General features: G+C 41.2%; 1 protein-coding gene and 2 long non-coding RNA genes across 12 annotated transcripts in view; 1 reads left to right on the top strand and 2 right to left on the bottom strand.

Moving 5' to 3' along the window:
* Positions 1–2714, bottom strand: part of LRP2 (LDL receptor related protein 2) — a 108287-nt gene extending 105573 nt beyond the window's left edge. For all 10 annotated transcript variants that reach the window (XM_040704155.2, XM_040704157.2, XM_040704156.2 and 7 more), the window contains exon 1: positions 2467–2714. In XM_040704155.2, coding sequence (XP_040560089.1) covers positions 2467–2560 — 94 coding nt within the window. In that variant the 5' untranslated portion in view covers positions 2561–2714. The remainder of the gene's footprint in view (positions 1–2466) is intronic.
* LOC121111329 lies at positions 1906–5657 on the top strand. The gene is made up of 2 exons (XR_006939913.1): positions 1906–2128; positions 3075–5657. It is a non-coding gene; the product is annotated as an uncharacterized LOC121111329 (long non-coding RNA).
* Positions 5658–6947: 1290 nt separating this feature from the next.
* Positions 6948–19523, bottom strand: part of LOC121113401 — a 48909-nt gene continuing 36333 nt past the window's right edge. Inside the window, exons 10-12 of the long non-coding RNA XR_005861692.2 lie at positions 18283–18397; positions 16789–16879; positions 6948–15203 (exon numbers count right to left, since the gene is read on the bottom strand). This is a non-coding gene — a long non-coding RNA (uncharacterized LOC121113401). The remainder of the gene's footprint in view (positions 15204–16788; positions 16880–18282; positions 18398–19523) is intronic.

Below are 19523 nucleotides of genomic sequence, written 5' to 3'. Positions count from 1 at the left end.
CAAAGTTTCAGTGCAAGTATGTGTAATTCTGGGAAAGAAAAAAAAAAAGGCTGGTACTGTTTTGCAACATGCACTAATTTAACAGCATTGATGACAAGAAACAGCACCAAAGTTAAAATATTTAATTATTGATTTACATCATCTGTGTTGAAATAGTTCATCAAGACCTAAGGTACACTAAAAAAAAAAAAAAAAGGAAGTATAATTAACTTAAACACACATGAGCTCCAGAGATAATATATATAGTAAATTTAGAAAGAATGCTCTTAATATTTTAGATCTAGAGAATAGGGTTCTTTTTATAAAGAAAGCTGGGTTCTTATGAATGATTTGTATGTGATTTTCATCTATATGAATGATGTTATAAAGAAGCAAACAGCTCCACTGGCCCCAAACCATTAGAAACACAGAAATCTTTAACCACTTTCAGGTACTAAATCCTCCCCTCAACAGAAGTCCAGCAGGCCTTCCACGTTAGATAAGGTGAGGCCGATAACAGACAGTACGTGGAGCACTGCATGAACGTACAGACCTGGTATGCTTTGCAGAAAGATTAAAGAACTCATTGTTCGCCTGAGAAGTTGCCCTAGTGAGCTCATGTGCCCTCTGCAAAGCTGCTGAGAGTGCAACAACCATCCTGCGTCTGGGGTCTGTGGCTATGAGCGTGAAGGCCTTCCAGATTCCTCAAAACAAACATTAACATCAGTCCTGTGACCCTCCTTGGAGTTAGCCCGTTAGTTCTTCAGATTCCAGCTGCAACATTTGGTGACAAAAGCTACCTAAGGGGCAACAAGGCCTAAAGAGGCCCACAGAACCAGGCGCTGTATGACCTGCCGTATACGGGGCGGTATTTTTATTCAGCTTTTAAGTGCTATGTTGAGGTCTAGTAAATCCAGAATTCAATGAACTGGGGAAGAACTGTGATATTATCATCTGAGCAAGTGTGCATGTGAAGCTCGTTCTAGAAACATCCAGCACATACTGGGAACACTCAGGTACTGCCAACCTCAAGCCTTCAGAAACGTTATTGGGAGCATATTTTAAAAATACTGAGGATTAGACATGATAATATAATTTTCCCCAGTTTCCTTTTGAGTCTCAATTTGGTTTCAAAATTATCTTAATTTTTTTTAAAATCAGAGTCTGACATGATCTCAGGATTCAAGGAACTCAGCTTAAGGATATCAAATGCTTTACAAGAACAACCATCATGTGGCCAGGACTACCATCCAGACGTTTTATTAAGATCACTTATGCTCCTACTAATACTGGACAGCCTCATTTATACAGTTATTTATTTTACTTCCTTAATAGGCGTTGTGGGGAGGAATCAGGAATATTCTGTTTCTCCTGCCTGCGGATTCATGTTCCAGACCCCGCGCTCCTCTCCCATCATCACACCTTTTGCAGGGCACGTCCCGATCGGCTAGAAGTGGATGAGGAGCAAGGAAACACAACTTTGAGGTCAGCGCCGCAGCCCCCATTGCACCCAGCGTGCAGTAGCACACGGGATTAGCTGGCCGCCCAGTGTGACCTCCCTGCTAGGGCCTTTGCAGGGCTCCTGCTGCACATTAGCCATCTCCTCTTTCGCAGCTCCTAAGAGGGAACTGCTAGCAGCAGTTGCTGCATAATTACTTGCTTGATTCTGTCTAAGGAGCTTAAGCTAAGAGTTGAGCGAGGCAAGCAGATTAACCATTTGGGCGCACACGCAGCGCACCAACACCCACAGCCGGCGGCTCCCGGCCCCACAGCCGGGCCCAGGGGCGCGCTGCGGCCCCTCACCCCGTCGCAGCCGGGAGAGCGCGTCCGGCCCGGTCCCGCCAGCTCCGAGCGCCGGCCCGCGCCCAGTCACATGCCGCCGGTCGCCTAGCAACGCTAAAGCCCAGCCGCGGCGCTCCGCCGCCCGGCCGCGAGCTGTGACCGGCACCGGCGGGGCCGCCCCCCGCGAGGAACCGCAAGGCACGGCCGCCTCGGGCTACGTGCGGGACCCGCTGCCCGCCGACACCGGCGCTCGGCACGGCTCCGGAAGGCGCTCCCGGGCACGGGGCGCACCGTGCCGCAGAACACGCGCTTCGCTGACGAGAAGGGATCAGGGGCCGCACGGAACAAAACGGGAAGGCTCTGTGAGGTTGTGTCGGGCTTCATCTCGCCCAGAGCCAGAACGGGTACTCGCACCCCGGGCACGCGGTGCTGCACGGCCGAAGCGGCCCCTCCGCGCCCAGCAGCGCGCTGCCGCCCCGCACAGCCCGAGAAAAGTTTGTACAAAGCAGAAAAGCCATCCCGGGATAACTTGGTACTAAGACAAGGGAAAGTGAAGAGCTGATGTGGGTTGGCGGCTCTTTTAAGGCAGAGCGAACTCCCAACACACGGCTCTGGGCACAGGCAGCTCCCTGCTACCCCGCACCGGCTCCGCTGCCCCCGCTGGGCTGTCCTCGCAGCCGCCCGGGCAGCGGGAGCAGCGCTTACCTTGGCAACTGCCCCGCAGGATGCACGCAGCGAGCAACAGGAGCACTCCGCAGGCAGTTGCTGCTTTTCCACCCGTCTGCTGCCGAGTTCCCATCTGGGCTGGGATGCTCCAGCTCCCTCCGGGCCGGCCGCTCCGCTTCGGGTGCCGCTCCGCACAGAGAACTCGGGACCTTTTTCCAATCCCGCTAGTTACAGAAGAAAGGCGCGCTCCCCTGTTGAGACATCGCGTTCTCTATAAACTCCCACCCTCCAGACATTGCATAAAGCTCTTTATACCCCGCGGCCCCGGAACTAGCATGAGAGAATGAGGCGCGGAGCGGGCCCCGTGGCCGCACTGCCCGCCCCTCCCTCCGCGGGGCAGCGGGCGCCGTGTCCCAGCCCGCAGCGCGGCGCCTTGGGGCAGAGCGCGGCAGCGACCGTCTGCAAGCGGCGCGTGCCCCTGCTTTTAGCGGCCCAACCGCACGCTCCGAACGAGGGAAGCGTATCTGACAACATGGAAATACCCCGTTAGCAAATGCAAGGGATAACGCTTATAATTTGGTTGTTATCGTTCCTCACCCAAGCATTGCAAAAGGAAAAGCACAAACAATATTACTTCTCTTTCTTAGGAGATATAACCAAGTTGGTAAAGTACTTTGGCTGAGAATGCTGAAGACGCCAGCTGGGCACCTTCCTCCGGTTCTAACTACAGCACACACGAGGCGCCTGCCTGTGTTTTATTGCTGCTGTTGCAGGAATCATATACCTACAAACGAAGCTGGAGCAGTACAGAGGAGCACAGGGAAAGATACAGATGCCCAGATGCTTCAGGATAGAACACGGGCCTGGGAAAAGGGCAGGCGTTTGGAATGCTTTCTGCACAAGTTGAGAAATGTTATGGATAAACTAAGTGAAGTTGAATTACTTTGTTTGATGCCGGTCCGGAGTAGGCTTCAGTATAGAAAATTGAGATATGCCCAGCTGCTCCTTGCTATGCACGTTCACACAGACGTGTGTGAAAAAGAGACCGCTGTGCATAAGCACGGTGGGAGGGAGATGGGTCTGTTTGTCTTGCAAGAATGAATTCTTGCAGATGAATTGTAACGATACCACCCTTATAAGTTCTCTATATTGCTTCTGTTTGTTTCACATCGCACTCATTACAATGGGTGCTTGCTAGCAACAGAATTCTAAGTGATATTTAAAAAGTGATATTTAGAACCAAACTTTTTTTTTTTTTTTTTGCTTTGGACTGTAATTTCAGTGTAATTGGGGTGGGGAGACCTGCATTACACTTGCAAAAGTTGCAAAGGAACACGTTGTTATTTATTGGCAGACAGATTTTTCTCTATGTCCCGCAGGACGCCAATCCTCCTAACCCTTTCCTAAGGTTTTCTATCTATCGGGCTAGAAAAGGAAGCGGGGCGGGGGGGGAAGGGGGGGAAGATGTGGAGTGTGGGCATTTGCGAGGTTGTGATTTATGCAGGTTCGGGGCTGTTTGGTGTAGTGGTACGACACAGCACCGGGGTCAAGCCACAAGAAACACTGGGGGGCAGATCAGAATATTCAATTAGCTTCCTGGCACCTCTGAATCACAAAGAGAGGATAAGATCTCTCCATCACAAGATCCAGAGCTGCCGGGGGAGGGGACCTGCCCTCTTCAAATCTCCCTCCTCCCTCCCACCCGCTCTCCTTTCACCGTAGGAGAACAGCGCTTGAAACATTCCTTTCTGCACGGAAGGACTTTTCCTATTGTTGTTTTCTTTGTGTTTCAGTGTTGCCAACTTACTGGAATTCTTGTCGTGGTTTCACAGCAAGGCTCAGGCTGACCAAACGGAACCAGCTGCGTTTGTGTATGGGGCCGCCGCCGCTTTAATCCCCCAACAACGCTGGTGGGGAGGGACGGAAGGGATCCTCGAAGGGGCACGGGCAGATCCGCTCAGTACAGATGAGTACCTGAAAAGCCAACACACCGACACCGTTCTTAATTAGAAGGGGAACGGTTTAAAGCTGCTCACATCCCAGCAGTGCACAGACAGGGCCTGAGAGCGGCAACCGCAGACTGGGAGCTACGTGAACCCTTGGTCACTGCTTCTTGGGTGGCTGGATGCAAGGTTTGGGAGGCACCTGTTTCACACAGCTGGCACACAGAAAGCACGCTCCTGCCTCCTTTGCCTTTACGAGTGCTACACATGACCATTTCCCAGAGGGCTGGGGGAAAGAGTTATTCTTAAACGGGAACGAATGGAGGCACCACAAACAGTGAGGGCAAGCCCTATACTGAGACCGTGGGTCAGCCCTCCTCACCATTATTCCTAACACTCAAATAGAAGTTACCCAGTTACTTTACTGGAGAAGAATGAGAGTCACTAAGGAGCCAGCACAGGATCATGTTGTTTTCAGTTTACTTAATAGAAAATTTTCTTCTCTCACTTAACCTTACCCCCCAACCAAAGGGACCCTATTCTTCTGGACACCGTCATTTTAGGAGATACATTTTAGGAGAGCTGAGCTGCAAGATGAAACACACTGTTTCCTGTAACTACATCCAAAACTGTACCGACCTACTGCAGCTCTCCCTCTTATCTTCCTGTTGACTGTCAGTCGAACACTTTCTGACTGAGCTAGACCTAGGGTTTTCTAATGCATTATTTGAGGTTTAAGATGCATATTACATCTGCTACAGGGTTAGAGGGAGAAAAGCAGAAATGCAGTAATTTACTGAACTCTGGGTTTAATTCAAAATATAGTTTGGGAAGTGTTTGTTTGCCTAGTCTGTGCTGTAAGCAAGCAATTGAAAGAGCTCTTAACATTATAATTTAGAGCAAACAGCCATGTTGCTTACGCATGGAAAGGTGCATGCTAAGCACTCAAGTTAAAAATTGAAAGGCCTGATTTCTGACCAAAGTTCAGTTCTAATTTGCAGTACCCAAGCTCATCCAGTTCTTAACAAGTAGACAAAAACACCACGGTTGATGTATGACTAGATAAAGACACAAAGCTGATGGCTAAAGGAGGAGGGGAGAGATTCACTCAAAGAAGCAGCAGGTCAGACAAATTTCTCGTCTGTTCTCAACTTCTCAGGACAGTTTACAGAGGCTCAGATCTGCCTCGTGCATTATCCAGGGCTTTATTGGGTAATGTAAGTGCCACTGGCATTTGGTAATCTTGTAGCCAATGTGTCCTTGAATAAACCTAAGTTTTTCCAAATAGAAAACATTTTATGTCACAGTGTTTTGAATTTCACATGCAAGTTTCATCATGAAATCACATGCCTTTAGTACGACGAGCTACTTCATTATTATTGTTTAATCATACTAAAACAAGGCTACCTGTAGCCATGCTCAGAATACTGGTATGAAAAATCATACAAATCTAAACTAAAAATCACTCGATCTCTACCCAGGTAATAGCATAACAACCCAACAGCAGCAAGTTCATAGTTCAGATTTCATCCATCTTTGCTGCTATATAATTTAAAGTGTCACATTCATTTAACACAACAGCAGAAAACAGCCCTTGAGTTCACTGAGTTTCTGATATAAGCTACGTCACATTTCACAATACCTAAACTAATGGCACTTACTTGCCTGGGAGGTATTTTTCTCAAAACTTTTTTTTAAAAGACAAAAATAAATCAAACCACCTAAGTGTGAAGTAATAAAAAGAGGGCCTTTCTTGACATTGTTCTCAAGTATCTAACGCATATTAATCACTAAAGCACAGATTTCCAGAAGACAAACACACTGGATCAAAGGTGGATATACAGTCTACATGAATGCAAAAAAAACATTCAACCCAGGGGATGTGAATCAGGCCAGAACAGAACCCATTAAGTCAGGATAGCTCAGTGCAGCTAGTGCTGTGGAGAGAAGTTCTCAGGGTCTCCTGGTTAGTAACACATTACAAGTTCTCTTTCAATCTGGAATTATATTATTGCACCCTGGAACAGAAAAAAGCTCGCAGAAACCATGCACCTTTTTGGAAATGGCCACTGAACAAGTGAGACTAGCAAAGATATTCACAACATCAGCAACCAAACAGCCCTGTTTGCTTGTTTTTGTTGGATTTTTGTTTTGTTGTTGTTGTTTTGTTTTTGGTGGGGGTTTTTTGGTTTTGTTTTTTGTTTTTACTCTGCAGTATTGGGCCTGTGAAGGATTTTAACAGTAACAGTATAGAGATGAGAGGGTTTCTTTACCTGAAATGTGGAAGAAAACAAAGATTAAATACTCCCAATCCTGTCCTTCAGCCGCCACCCCGCCCCCCCTTGGTTGGCACTGTTTGGTTCAAGCTGCAAGTCCCTGAGCCCTGGAGACAGTCACAAAACAAGGATAGGTATGCATTCCCCCTGGCTATAGCTCTAGTTATCAAAGCTCTTGGTACCTGTCATATTGCAAGCAGGCTTCTTTGGCACTTTGTCTCTAAGAAACAGAGCTCCTTACTTCTGCTGAAGTTCACTGACCATTCAGCAACATCTCGGCCCTGCAAAGCAGCAACACAGAATTTGTACCTTAGAAAGAACAAGGAGTGAAGAGGCATTTCCAAATAACTTACATTCTAAAAACTTACTGGGATACTCACAAGGGAAGTAGGGTAATATGGAATAACTCTGAAGACCTTTTATGAGAGCAAACTGAGCTATGCTGAGAAAACTCAAGACTGGAATCCTTGTCTTCTTGATATTTTCCCAGAAAACAGACTTCATTCTTACAGCCAAGTCTAGGCAGCATTGGAAAACCACAAGTGAACATCCCAAGAGCTCTCATATGGTAGAATATAATGACTCAATGAGCATCTACCATGGGTTTCACTGTATGAAACAATAGAAATATTAGTCTTTCCCATGTTAATTTAGGTTTTCTGTATGATGCTATCCACTTCCATGTATTTCTCTCCATGAAGGAGAGAAATGCATGGCACATCTTTCAAAATAAGAGCCAAAGCATTCTCATTTCTGAAGCCCAGACCTGCTGTTTTCCATAGGATGCTACCTCATCCAATATACCAGCAGGTATACTCATTGATGAAGACAAAGTAGTGAAGGAAGTATACTATCCCCTGTATTACAGAAATATAAATACTTACAGCAAATGAAACAAGAAAGGAAAGAAGTTTACCACACTAGAGAACGTTACTCTAGTTCCACCCAGACAACAGCCTTTCTGTATAATAAGTCACTTAAGCTTCTGAAGCATTCATTTCTGGTTTGAGACACCTAGTCCTGTCCCGCAGAACAGGAAGCACTCACTGCTGTAAACAAAATTGACGGGAACTGTGCTTTTATCATATACAAAGTACACTGAAACTGAGTCTTTGATGTCTTAACTGAGATACTCAAAAATCAAATGATATGTTTAAACAGAACTTTTCTGAGCCTCAGTTTCCCGATGTAAAACTAGGTGAATGTTTCAGTCATTTTACAGATGAGAACTAGAAAAATCCAGAAGAAAAACAGTTGTCTTCTCAGAGAAAAATATGTTGTACAAAAGAGGATAAAACTGTACAACATCCACCTCAGCAAATGGTGTAAGTAAATGAAGATGTGATGCTAGAATAGGCAACAGAGTAGACCTAATAAGAGGTAAGATTACTGTTCACTAATGTAGCATCCAAGCTAGAATGTCTCCCAAATTACTTTTGTCATTTCCCACAGAGCTGGTGTCATAACTTAATTACCAAATAGGCAACAGTACCTACTTTGTGCCAATATCTTAAGTTACCTATTTTCTTTGCCATACATCCCTATTAATCAAAGAGTTCAGGGATGTTCAGGATGAACTTCAAAAATGGGTTTCTCACATGCTAAGAATTGTTATGTGATGTTTTTCCAATAGCCAGGATCAAATGCTCCAGAGATCCCAGGGGAACCAAGGAAAAGAATCAAAGAAAAAACCAACAACACTGAGCAAGAGAGAACATGGTTTAGCAGTAGAGGAGATTGCAGGTGACAGACTTTTATAGTTTTGATACATATTTCAGACAGATAGAGACTAAGCACTTCCTACTTAATGAAAAAGCAGAAAATATAGTACTACTCCATGAATTTTGTGAGAAAGTTTTGTGCTTGCTGAAAAAGATGACATCAGTAGGCTGATGAAAGAGTCTTACCGAAAACAAAGACAGTCAGTGAATGACCAAAACACAGCTGCCCTGCAACACCCTGTGTATACCAACCATTGAGCTGTATATTGAGGTATTTACAGTATGAATATTTTTTGTAATATAAAATGGAAAAACAAAGTAAACATTAACTCAAGATAATTACTATATTTTTAGCCATTCTTAGCTGACTGCTAAAGAACTCTACCCAAGCCTCTTGCTTTGAAAATAGTACCTGATTCAGCCAACCTGCAAAAGTGCTTTGACAAGAGACCAAACTCATGAATGCGTAAGGTAAAAAGGATTACAATAGTTTAAAACAAACAAACCTCACTCTTCTCCTTGGGGTACTTGTTCACGGGAATATGATACAGAACAGTTCAATGAGCAGACTTTGGTAAGCAGGTAACTGCCTTGAGAAGTTCACACTTCCTTCTTTATCCACCATCCTTCTGAGCTGCAGCACTACAACTCATCATCCCTTTTGTCCCTGCAGTTATTTAGGTCCTCAAGAGAGAGGGGCTGCTGTGCCTGCTTTACAGCACAGTTCCACAAATGCAGGAACAGGCTGCAAATGCTAGTAAGGAACACAACACTCAAACTGACTTCACTATACACATGAACATCTCATCAGCCTGTACCTTATTAGCCAGGTGAAAGTAGGCAATTCCATGTCTGGAGAAGCTAGAGTCACTTAAGCTACCAGCAAAAGAGCATGCAATGTTATTTTTATAGCCACTTCACAGAATGAGAATTGAGGTGAAAGTTTACCATCAAGAACAGCGTAATGGTGTGCTTTGTATTTTGCAGGATATCTAACTGAATTCCTCCTCCTTCTCAGCACCTATTCTTGCATACAGAAGTTATTATTGTATAATCCACAGTTCCAGAACTTAAGATATTTTCTTCAATAGGAGTCTTGCAAAGACCCCATCGCAGTAAGGGGTACCTCCTACTGTTTTGAAGATGGAGCGATCAACAAGAATATGATCTTAAAACCACTAAATTACTCCTCTGGTGGTTAGCTTAAGGAATTTTAGATCTGTAACACTTGAGTTTCTAGTGCAGCTGCACTACACCATAAGGTGAAAGGCAGAGTCAAGAAACTGGAACACATTCTTTACTCGTGCTTACATTTCTACTGTAACACTACTTTGAGTTTGAAGAAAAAAATGTTTACAAACAGAGCTATGCAATCTATCCATTGTAATTACTATTGTCTTCAGCAGTATGGAAGGTCCTTTTTTGTTTTTGTTGGTTTGTTTTAAGATAAACAGTTGTCCTTAAATCTCATCGTAAGTCACAGCTATTATAAGTCACATTCACAGAAATGGCAGGTTTCATACTATATTCACCCGGACATTAAAAACTCCTTTCGTTCCTTAGGAATGACTGTTTAACATTTCAACTTCCCAGAAAAACTGAAGCTATATCACTTTGTGTCAGGCACTTTAAGAGATACTAATGAAAGTGCCCTAGGTCCCCATAATCCTTTGTGGCTGATTAGGTACAGAAGAAGTGTTGTTTCATTAATTGGAAGGCCATGAGCCTGAAACCTTATATTGACCTGAAAGTAATGTTTTATTCATATAGAAGAGTTGTACTCAAAACTCCAGAAATAATTAAGAGAACAAGCATCAAATCTTAGACCTTTGAATTATGAAGCTGGATAACCAGTTAATTATTGCACAGTGGAAAAGAAAAAAAGAGAGGATTCAGTAGCTCTGGTAAATTACCATTTCCATATACCTACGAAGAGCTGATGGGTGATCAGGAACACACTGCTAACAATGATTTCAATTCTCAAAACATTCATATTATTTCCATGAGCGTTTTTTTTTTTTTCCTGGATTAAAAAAAAATGGGGGGAGGACATAAGATTAAACTCTGGGTCTATTATACCAACAAGGGAAAGCTCCAAAGTTCAGTAGTCAGCTAAGATTAATCAGCAACAACCAGCTCCCCAAAGCCATCAACTGCTGGAAGAAAATAAGGTATTTTTTCAAAAGGAGACAAAAAAAAGTATGATTTTTGAAACTAGATACCTAGTTGGTTTAGATACAAGCATAAAGTCACTGTAGTTTGTAAACAGTTTTTTCATCAACTTCCCAGACAGTCTCCCGAAATGTTATTAGCTGTTGTTTCTGAACAGTCTTCAAGGCTTGTTACCTCTTGAACATAATGAAGAGCAAGAGTACGTGTATCAAAGGTAAAGGTGTTATTTTAAAAGCTGTCATCATCCTACAGACATGATGATATGATCCTACATGATGAAAACAAAGAGAACCTTTGCTGACTCATGTTTACATTTTCAGCAGAAATAGAGATCTCTCTCTCTCTTTCCAGCATGATACCTAGTGAAGATTCCAGACAAACATTTACATCCTCAACAATAAACAGTCACCATCCCTGTAATATGAGCTAGTCATATCTATTCCCTTATGCATCTTGCTGCCAGTAATCACTGTCAATTCTATCTTGCTTGGGCTTGGTCAAGTATCATGTATCTTGTAAAATATTAGCTTTAGAGAAGCTTTTTTATCTGTTAATTCATGTAAGTGAGCTTCAATAAAACTTATGACACAATCAAGATACATGAAACTTTTCTCATGTTTTTCTATCATCCAACTTTTCCAATTTCCAATCCATCAGATTATAGCCATTTCAATTACTCAAGCATTGACTACAATCAATAATGCAAACATAAATTAAGAAATTATATAACCTCTTATTGACAGCATCCTTCTATTTCTACTCACAGGTCTTTTTGGTGAAAGAACATTAAGACCAAATGTTACTTGTAGAGCTTTAACACCAAGAACCATTTAACATTTTCTTAATGAACATCCCATTCTTCTCTATTTCTGCTGCTGTATCCTCAATTATTCCAGTATGGATCACATTCTTTTAAATTGCCATTTCCTTTCACTCCCTTCCCTCCCCTTCTTGTTTTCCTTATTTCTCATTGCAGACACTAATTTTCTTCTTTAAAGATAAGGTTACAAGAGACAGCAAACAGTTCTGCAAACAAGAAGAATGTAATCAATAACTGCAAGTAGTTTTTATTACTCTTTTTATAGTACAGCATACTTCTTATGTGAACTCACACATTGATAGAGTTGGAATACAAGATAAAAGATCAGGTTAACAACTATGAAGTAGCTGGTTTGAACTAACTTACCACTATAAAAACCTCATAGAAACTGAATATAGACTAGGGTCATCAGAGCAGATTCTACTCCAGACCACAGGAGTGCATACCAGAAAGAGATGAAGCTAAAACAACACAGTTCCTGTATTTTGCTAGCTCCTAGTGATCACTGGGCAACTAGGTACGAGATAGAACAGTTTGCTGACTACTTACTATGTCTGTGATGTTTAAATCCCCCTAAACCAGGATTAGGGAAGGGCAAAAGGTACTTTAAAGCCACCTGTCATCATCTCACACACATCCCAAGTTAAAGACAGTGAAAGACAAAGGATCTGGGGGCAGCTTTCCATTTGAGTTTGACCTTTAGGCTTTAATAGTATAATAATCAGGTCAAATTTGAAGAAAAAGCTATGCAAAGTCCCATTCTTCCTGAGATTCTGCTAATGGTTAATGATAAGAATATTGAATTTTCCATATGCTAGGATATCAAATAGGTCTTCAATCTAAAAATAATGCCGCTATCACATCTAACACATCCGAAGTGATACAATTGCATTACGTGTTCTCAATCAGATGCTTCAAGAAAGGAGATGACTTTTTTTTCTTGTAATGAAAGGTAGCTTTCCACGAATCATTTCCTAATTCAGGCTACAGAATTTGCTACCATCCCTGCTCATCTTACATTTTTTTTCTAAATATAGACACAAGGTTATTTCAAGCAGTATTTTTCATTAAAACTTACCATCTTGGTGCATAATCTTTTTTTTTTTTTAAACACTGCCCATCCAATTATCTCTTAATCCTAATAGGACCTCTGGGTGCTACAATCAAATAAACATGAAAAACTACTCTAATAGCTGTTTTATCCCTAACAGCTGAATAATAACTGCACTGAATACCAGTGTTTCCAGTAGTTTTAAGTAGTCTAGACCTGAGCAAATACTTCGATTGTCATGTATGGATTTGCACTGATTCTAGAAAGCATTTAAAGTTTATATCTCCTGCCCAGAAATGCACAGTAATATATCAACTGATTCTTGTAACCTACTTATACAGAGTTATAAACCCATCCTTTCTATCACACCAATTGCTAGCTAGTTAAGTTCTAGCTATTACTTTCAAAGATTCCAAAGCTAGTTCTACATTAAAGAATTTCTTTAAGTCTCTAAAGAGCATATAACATTTCTAGAACAGGAAAAATCCAGTGGGGATTCTATTTAATTCTGGTTTCAAATCACTAGCAGAAAATTAGCCTCAGACATACAAGATATTAGGAAGATTTAGAGGGGCTACAGAAGTCAGAGTCCATTTTCCTTTTCTTCCTTTTGCTGCCTCTTTTCCACAGCATTCTTTCACCCAGCTGTAGGGCAAGACACAATCATAAGGAGCCTTTACCATGCACATTAGGGACAACCCAGGAACATGGAACACATGTAATTTTATTGAAAACATTCACTACGCTTGATATATTCTGTACTTGTGAAGGATAAGATGTTAACTTAATGTACGAGTTCAATTATATCAGTTAATCATATAGAAAAGAGCATGGGACTACTCTGGTTTTATTTTTAATGATTTGGGAAGAGAAAGTGAGTAAGAAAAATATCTGTGCATACTTCCAACCACATTCAGTCTAAAAATACTGTAACACAAATTCCAGATTCCTAAACAGAATCTATGACTGTTGTTTCAAAACCTACAACAATACTCACTTGTTAAATTTTTGACACCTTGTTTGAACGCTTTCCTGCTGAAGCAAAAGATAAGTTGACAGTAGACTATATTCAGTCCTTTGTACAAAACAGTATTTTTAGGGACTTCATCATACTCTATCACTCTTGTTGCAGCTTGTTGTGCAACTCACTCCTTGGTTTGAAATTTACACTCAGAATGGAGAGGTCAAAAATAAATGCAAACAATTGGAAACAATTTGATTACACCAAATACTTTGTTAGGTGGCTTTACCTGTTAAGTTTATTGAATATTCCTTTTTAAGTTAGTTTTAATGTCATTTTCATCTTTATGTTTGCATTTCTCTATCTGCCAAAGAAAGCAGAGATCTGATTCCCCAAGATGAAAAAGAAAATACACTTGCAGGAGATCGAGGGGTAAAGTTCTGTGGGCAATGTCAGCATTTACATTTTCAGACTGCCTATCTTTGCAGCTCAAATCGTTTGCTGAATTTAGTTTTAGTTTATTTAAACTGCCTGTCAGAATCCTTTCAGATTTTGGAGTTAATATTTGTTCTACACTATTATTCACTGAAAATGAATGACAAAAAGGAGTTAATAGAAACTTTTTTTTGTCAACTTGATTGCAACATCAGAAAAAGAGCTCAGTTTCACATGCACATTTGCAGAAATGAGCCCTGTTTTCCTTGAATTTCAATCTGCATTGTGACATGCTGGCAGCTGACTCTGCTCCTTTCTCAGCAAATTTCTTCAGGTGAAAAAGTGGGAGATGTTTGGAAGGAAGTCTGCTTCTTTTAATCTTATCTAAGCACTCCTGAAAGGAGTTAGAGCTGAAGATAAGGGATGTGAGTCACATGTGTTTTCTGCCTTCGAGTTAATGTGCATGGGGAATGATCCTATTTCCACAACACCAATTTTAAGCTACTGCAATTCCAGCATTTTTACAAGAGATGTTCCTGATACGTCCAAGTATGAAGAGTACCAGGCATAGTCATAACATTTAATTGAAATGGGAAAATTAGGGCTACTGCCTGCTACCACTGCAGAGCTCAGTAAGAAAATAAAAGCCATGCTTTCTCTTTGAAGTGGTCTTTACTTCAGCCATCCATAGCTAAAAGGGCTTGAGGGGAGGAGAAGAAATTTTTCCTGCTCTCTCAGGTGACATTTAACAGATCTGAGCAACAGACATGGACAGCAAGAGTCTACTCAGAAAGGCCTATGGCATGAATGACTAAGCATTTAAAATAGTAACGTATCCCGTACACCTAGTGTCTCAGTCTTTGACAAAGGACTTCTCTTCTTGACTTTATCTTCTTTTTGGTAGAAGCTGGTACTGACAGGGCTGAGACGGAATACATAGCTGACACAGTGAAGACTGTCAGAAAGAAATGTTCAATATTTAAAACAAAAAAAAACCTATCAAACTCTCTAAATTCCTCTTGCTCTCATTTGGCAGAGTACCCATCCTAACTATGCAACAGCATGCTTTGTAATATATAATGATCAGACCCAGGAGCAACCACTTCTAGCTGGGCAGCTTCACTTCCTTCCCCCCTCCTTATTTTAACTCCTAATAGCACACTAAGTAAATGAAGTTCTAAGAAGTTCTACTCCAGGCCAGTAAAACTAACTAGTAGCATAAGAAAAGGAATACAAGAAGCCTAAGACAAGAGCAACTAAGACAAATCACTGGTTGCTTCTCAGAAGCTTACAATTACGGATGAATCAAAGAGTGATTTATTTACCTCATTTATGGAAGTGACTTTTGAGACTGTTGGGGGCAGTTCTGTCCCACAGCCTCCCAGCATCTCTAATTCCTAGAAGTCAATACACAGTAGTCAAATACGCTCCACAAAAAAATAAAATAAAATAGAAAACCCACCATCGTTTACAAGATATGTATCTGCAGCTGACACATCTACATAATTAACTGCCTAGCTAGAACACAAAAGATACAATGAAGATGGTTTGAGATGCTGCCTATGGGAAGTACACTGTCATTTTAATGCTCAGTCAGCATATATTTGAAGTTCTCTCAGTTCAACATATAGTATCAAAAATATAAGAAATCAGTATTTGGAAGTTTATTAATGTTAACTGTGAGGAACGTGCCTTACCAGTCCTGTCAGCTTTGTCGCTATCACTACATCACTATTCAAAAGCAGTTTAACCAGGACAAGAAAACTTCCTAGGAGTGTAAACAACAAATGCAGGTAATTTAAAAAACTGGGGGAAGGAGCAAGCAGTCAGGCTACCTTTGGACCTCCTTAAAAACAGGAAAAAAAATGACATTGTAATTTGCTCATTTTGAAAGCCTTCTGAAATTAAATTAAGTATTCTTAAGTATTCTTTCTTAAGAATTTAATTATGCATTTCTGAAAATCTTAATATTTTGAGATAATTCAAGATCTACGTTAGCCATAATAACATTTCAGAATATTTTGAATCAACACTTTAATTTTAGCTTAATCACCAGTAGTCCAAACCCCATTCACTAACAGGGATTAGCAAAGCTCATGTACCAGTTTTTGAGGTCCCCTGTAGTTTTTGGGTTTTTTTTTTAGCCCCCTTACTTGTCAAATGGAGATATGCACAATATAAGGAAATATAACACAGCCTTAGACATCTACTGTATACACAATATCCAAAGCTCAATTAAGGACACATTTGTGGAGAAAGTACAGGAACCGTGTCCTAAATAAACAACAGCAACGAAAACCACTTTATTTTCTGGGATGCAACAGAACAACCTAGGCTTTTCAAGTCATTTTTAGAAGAAAAAGATGAAGGTCTGTAATGCAAGATTAACTCTAAACCAGACTAAATTATTATACAAAGAAAATTGTCATGTACTGGTCAGTAAATACACTAATTGGGCTTGGCTAACAAAGCCTATATTTCAGTCAGTCCAGGAGGAAAAACTATTCACACAGAAGATCTTTCTTACTATCTTTTTGTCCAATGCAGGGACACTTCCAGTAGCCCACTCTCCATTACAGACCAGCACCTTCTCTGCAGTGATTTACTATAGTATTCCACAGGTCAAGGAGGAAGAAAAATAACCTATTTACATTTACATCTTTCCGATCCATAAGTAAAGTGCATTGCCCAAACTCAGCATTCAATAGAACACCACCACAATAAAGCCACCCTTTGACATATTTTGGTTGATTTCTGAAACAAACTGACTGCAATCATAGAGCTTTTACACGTACGTGACAGCTCAATTTCATGACGTTTTTGGAAAATAAGTATGCAAGTTTGAGTACTGATATCAACAACTAGCTCAGTCAGCCACTTCAAACCATGCCTATGCAGTCAGCAAAACCCACAATCGTTCATGCTTGACTTAAGACTGACCCCCAGTGGCCATATCTTCTAACTGATTCTCTGCACACCTACCTGCTTCACAAGAAATGAGACTCCACACTGAGATTCCATTTCAGACTGTTGGCGTTCTCTTCTGAAAACCACTTGAAAATCTTCAATTGATCTATATCATTCAAAATAATAATAAAAAAAGCCAGCTAAAAACTTGTACAATATATAAACTTATTTTCTTAAAAGTGCCTAACCAGTCAGCTGCTAAGTACTTGCGCACAGTGTTACAGAATAACACACAGGCTTTAAAAGAAATATAGACCGATTGCCCCGGAGCTAACCTCTCAACAGCTCTGGAAACAGGGAACATCCCACTCTTCCCTTTTAGTATCCAACAAGATCTCTTTCAGCTTGAGTTGAGGAAAGAAAGCTTTCAGAGTGCTGCTCTGCTTATTTGCACAAAAAAGCATCTAAGAAAGTACTTCAGAGATAAAGCAGCAGAGTTTCACTCGGAGGTAAGGCCTTAGAGTTAAGTAAATACCACTCAGGCTATGGTTGACCTTAAATATCTGTGGTTCATGTGGCAAACAGAGTACCTGAAGTCAATATTAACCTTTAGATTTCTCAGTATGTTGAATTTCTTACCATGAAACAGAAAGCTGAGACTTTTTTCTTCTACTTCTGTTTGCATATATTATTAAGGTTTAACTTACGTACGAGTAAAGCCATGATATCCCATTATACATTTCTCTTAAACCAAAATTTATGTTTTTATACATAGTTAGAGGAACAGAATACATCACTTTACCACAAGAAAGAGCCTTGCCAATGTTTTCTTCTGTGGTGCACAGCACTAACAAGTACACAACTTACATACCACAATTCTTTGATAGCTACAAATGAAATACGTAAAAATTAAAAAACGAAAATCCCACTGAAACAAAAGTATTGTTGAAACAAAACCCACCATCATTAATATCTCGATTTCTACAGCAGTTCTCAGAGCCAGAAACAGAAATCCACTCAGATCCTTGCTAGGCTTCAGAAAGCCATTTCACCCCTCACACCATTTGCCTCCACTCCTAAGAGCGTTCTCTTCAGGTTAAATGGCCGGAGCCTGAGAGGCCTTCCCGCTGAGCCACGCGCATGTAAAGGTGCCTCAGCTGCATCACCTCCACACTCAAACCGAGCTTAGGCAACAAGAATCAGTCGGGTTCTGATGTTAAACCTTCTTGTTACCGCCTCTCGGGCTGAGCGGCAGCTAGAGCCGTGAGCCGCTCCCGCGCGCAGCTGAGGGGCAGGAAGGCGCGGGGCTGATGGGCGGCAGCTGCACTGAGGGGAGTGGAGCAGCGCCAGGGCACGGGGCGCGCTCACAGCTCCGAGGTCTGCCCGCGCTACACGAGCACCGCTGTGAGCGCGAAGGGTCTACTGTGTGCTTTTATAAACGCTTCAAAAATCCCGCAAATGCCAATTCTGACACGCAGGTTTAGAGTTATACTGAAACCAGTGGCCATATCTGTATCACGTTCAGTTCAAAATATTGTGTGCTATGTACAGCAACATGCTATAACTTACAAGGCATTTTTCCAGCAGAGTAATTCTTTATCCAAATGCCAGATGATGTCTTCTCGATGTGCTAGGTGAGATTAAAGCATCTGCTTTCTACTACAGCTCCACCCGAGTTTCTGCCCTGAAACATATAATGACTGTATTTAGAAAGGAGTGGTGTAGCAGTTGGGTACAGCTGCAGTTACCCTGCCGCTGAGTGTGAGGCAGGCAGAATACTCCAGCAAAGCGTACTTTACAAGAAGTAACAAATGCAACAGCAAATTCAAAATAATTACTGCCCCAGGAGCTTTGCCATTGGTACCAAAACAGCAAATCAAATATTTAGGATTTCCTGTGTTTCCATTTTAAGAGTATTCTTGATCTGGTTAAATGACCAGTAAATGTTCAGTCAACATTCAGTATGTTAAAAATATATTGGTACTGTTTTATATATATGCTTTCATTCCTTTGTAAGGCTGAATGCCTTGAATGATCTTGAAAGTGAGCATTGCTTAAGTATACATGAGTTTACTTATTCAGGCTGTAAGACAGAAAATATCTCTTAGTGAGGGAAACTAAAAATGAAAATATTCAAAACACATCATATTGATATTACAAGTACATTATACCCAGAGTGACTTTTTGGCTGTACTGCATAGAGATAAAATTTGAAAATACTGAAGACAGCATCCTCTCTTCTATGTCTCATTACAAAGTAGTTAAGTCTTCTGGCTCCATCTGAAAAATTCCAGAAGAATGTTAAAAAAGGAGGAAATGGAGAGACAGGTAAATACCATCTGTAAAAGAGAGGGCTGTGCTTACCACACTTGTCACAGAGTCATTAGAATTTGTTGGAAACTGCACAAAGATGAATTCTTTGACATCAAAAACCTTTCTTACAGCATTTTCTGTGGCAATGAGTCCAGCTGAAAGCACAATACAGCTGTCTTGCTCACTTCATGCTTAAGATTCATACCACAAAGCAAAGATAAATCCCGGCTCTACTGGAATCAATAGTTCTGCCACTACCTCCACATCAGCCAGGATTTCATAACAGGTTTTTATAAGGCTATGCCGTAACAACATTATTTTTCATGTAGAACAATCAGCTTTTGTCACAAATGTTTGTCCAAATGAAAAATGTCTACAAACTGCAGCCACAACTGCAAGTTGATTTATCAAGACTTAATGTCCTCAGCCTGCATTTTGGGCTGCCAAATCTGCTAAAACACATTTTGCAATTAGAAGGCCAAATACAGGTTTCCATT

This window comes from Gallus gallus, chromosome 7, assembly GCF_016699485.2.
Source record: "Gallus gallus isolate bGalGal1 chromosome 7, bGalGal1.mat.broiler.GRCg7b, whole genome shotgun sequence".
NCBI classification, from domain to species: Eukaryota; Metazoa; Chordata; class Aves; order Galliformes; family Phasianidae; genus Gallus; species Gallus gallus.
This window is presented reverse-complemented; position numbering and strand designations above follow the sequence as displayed.